Consider the following 2,840-nt stretch of genomic DNA (forward strand, 5'->3'; position numbering starts at 1 on the left):
CTAATTATGGAGATTGCTATATGTATGTGCTTTAAAATGTGTTTCATTTTGATTTCGTTAAAAAATGCATGTGTTTTAGAATGAAATTTCTTCATTTATCAAAAACGGTGAAATTTATCCACGGTCAATGCATTTATTGCGTTTTGATTAAACTTCTAACCTATTTTGACTGCTGAACGATTGAAAACTTGGCTATATTGTGACATTGCCACAAAAGTTGGCTCTTCTTTTACTGATTCAATTGTCCGAAATGCTTTTCTTCCTGGCGCAGCCCTTTCACTCCATCTATTGCTTTTTGTACGGACCACAGAGTGAGGAAGGCGGCCGGATCAAATGTCTCCGGCGCTTTCTCACCTTCCTACTGGGACTCGTGCTGGGCTACCTCTTGTGGAAGCTGGTGGCCCTGAACTTTAGCCTGGGGCGCTTGTTCGTGCACGGAGCCACCGACCTGTACGTGTTCATGATCTTTGTGCTGGTGACCGGAACGATCTTCATGCTGAGTCGGCCAGTTCGCGCCGTAATCCTGCTGATGTTCGTGGGTCTGGTGGGTAAGTCTGGAAGGACATATCTGCGTGCAGTGGCCTTTGCCTTCATAATATCCGGACCTATTGGCAACCTGGTGGAAAACGCGGGTGAGGTTGCCCGTGTGTTTGTCTGCACTACCGTGCTGACCTACAATCTATCCAAGACCCGATTTGATTTGATGGCCAAGCCGTTTACAAACACTCTGAAGCATATGCGAGGAGATGTGGAGGAGATACAGCATACCTTTTACGAGTTACAAGAGGTCCTGGGCGATCTTAAGTATGCCGTGGAAAACTCGGACATAGAAGACGAGAAATACGGCGACAGGAATACCAAGCCGCTCTACGAAAGATGGGCCAGGGAATCGGTAAGGATGAACAAAAGTGAAATTGCAAATGGAAATGGTAAGGAGCTGCCAAATCCGCCTGAAATTCAGGAGCGTTTTCAGCGCAACATGAGAAACCGGTGCAAGCATCAGCTAAGAAGTGGCCACCGGGTGTGTCTGGAGGTCTTTCGAAAGGGTTACCGAAAGTGTGCCACCAATTTTCCCTCCATGATAGCCAAGGCCATCTGTTGGCCCTACAGAGTGGATATTATCTGCGAGCTGGACCTCTTTGGCAATCCGGACAAGATATGCGATCCATCGGCGGTGGTGCCGAACAACTTTGGAGAGACCTACGTGCAGTTACTGAAGGCCGAGCAGGAACTCTTCGAGAACAGCTCCCAGATAGAGGTGAACTATGAAATCAAGGACGAGCAGTTCGCCAAGAGCCAAATGAAGTCCGCTGAAAGGACAGGAAAGGCTTTCAGGGAGGACTTTGAACGCCGCAGGAGAATCTTCAATAAGGTAATGGGCATACTTCAGAAGATCCTAAGTCTGTTCATGCTGCGTATGGTCTTCGTATCCATCAACTACTATGTGAAGTATCTCAACGACGTGGAGTTCGACAACTTCTATATCACTGAGTACTTCAAGCACGTGGATCAGCGGCGCAAGAACCAGCGTTTAGATGCCATTTTGCCACTGCGCACCTATGAGAAGTGCATGTACATTGATTTGGATCGCATATTTAGTCGAACCCACAAGGAGTCCACTACGGTTTGCTTCAGCCTGTTGCAGTTCGTACTGGAATTAGTCACAGCGGGTCTGTTTATATTAATAGACCACTTGGTCGTAGACTTACTTCAGATTGTTAGAAAGCGGTCGAAGATCGTTTACCAGCAGGAAGGCGAGCACGAAGTCCGCTTCAATGTAAGCACAATAGTTATTAATTTAATTCCCAACTCATACCCTGTGAATATAGATCAGTGGCGTGGGTCAAATGGCGCGACTGCTGCGCACCACCATGCATAACTTCAACATCCACGAGAAGGTCTCCACCTCGCTGTCCAACGAGGAGTGCCTTCCGAATGCGCATGTCCTGCCAAAAAAGATGTACTACCAGCTTTTTGTGCTGTATCTGGCCATCATAGTGCTGATCTACGAGAGCACAACATTCCTGCGAATGCGTAGACTAATATGCAGCTTCTTCTACTACAAGCGTGAGAAACAGCGCATACTGTTCCTGTACAACCGCATCCTGCGGAATCGGCTTCGATCTCTGGAGTTTCTGATTCACGATGCCGAGGACAACCTGGCCACCCATCGCATACAGCAGCAGATAAACGTCTTCCTTTGGCTGCGGCTCTCATATCCGGTCGCATTTGGCTGGATACGCCACTTTAAGTTCGCCAAAAGAACCTGCATGATCTGCCGGGGATTCGAGGACTCCACCTTCACGATCTGCGTCAACTGCGGCCTCCCATATTGCGACGATTGTGCCGATGATCTGAACAGCGTGTGCTTTCAGTGCGGCGTGGTGCTCACCAGAGTGGCTGAAGGATCCAGGAGCACCGAGGTATACGACTACAATAAAGAAAAATAGTCCGAGCAACACCACAACTGCTTTGCCCAATGAGCCACTCATAGGGCTCTTAACCTTCTAATTGTTGGAAAATATAGCCTTTGTGTTCTTCGGTTGGATTTCCTTTGAGTGCAAAGGTATAGTAAGAAAAGCTGAATGATTTAACCTTCTGCTGCATGTGTACATATGTATAAAACATAAAGCATCTTAATGGCATTACAAAAGTTGGCCTCGCATGTGCCAAAAGGAATGGGAAACTTTTCCCCTGGAATCAGAAGCCCGCTTGCCTCTCGGGGAAATCATCTTCGGAGAACGGAGAAGTCGGTCTCTTAATCCCACTTGCACTACCCTTTATTAACTGTCCTTCTGTATGATAATCATATCTTCACCCTAATTGCCATTTTTCCAGTC

At 47.3% G+C, this 2,840-nt stretch overlaps 1 protein-coding gene across 1 annotated transcript; it reads left to right on the top strand.

Moving 5' to 3' along the window:
- The first annotated feature begins 250 nt into the window (after positions 1 to 250).
- On the top strand, positions 251 to 2,531 carry LOC6545287 (protein sneaky). Its single transcript, XM_001972594.2, has 2 exons — positions 251 to 1,777; positions 1,830 to 2,531. The coding sequence occupies exons 1-2, from the start codon at positions 251 to 253 to the stop codon at positions 2,448 to 2,450; spliced, it is 2,148 nt and encodes a 715-aa protein (XP_001972630.2). The 3' UTR covers positions 2,451 to 2,531.
- Positions 2,532 to 2,840: the final 309 nt, after the last annotated feature.

This window comes from Drosophila erecta, unplaced genomic scaffold (assembly GCF_003286155.1).
Source record: "Drosophila erecta strain 14021-0224.00,06,07 unplaced genomic scaffold, DereRS2 tig00000021-arrow-pilon, whole genome shotgun sequence".
Taxonomy (NCBI): Eukaryota; Metazoa; Arthropoda; class Insecta; order Diptera; family Drosophilidae; genus Drosophila; species Drosophila erecta.

Bases quoted from the DNA above. Each gene is read 5' to 3' on its own strand.
- LOC6545287 (XM_001972594.2), top strand. From the start codon at position 251: ATGCTTTTCTTCCTGGCGCAGCCCTTTCACTCCATCTATTGCTTTTTG. The intron at 1,778-1,829 runs GTAAGCACAATA...CTGTGAATATAG, and splicing joins AGCACGAAGTCCGCTTCAAT to ATCAGTGGCGTGGGTCAAAT.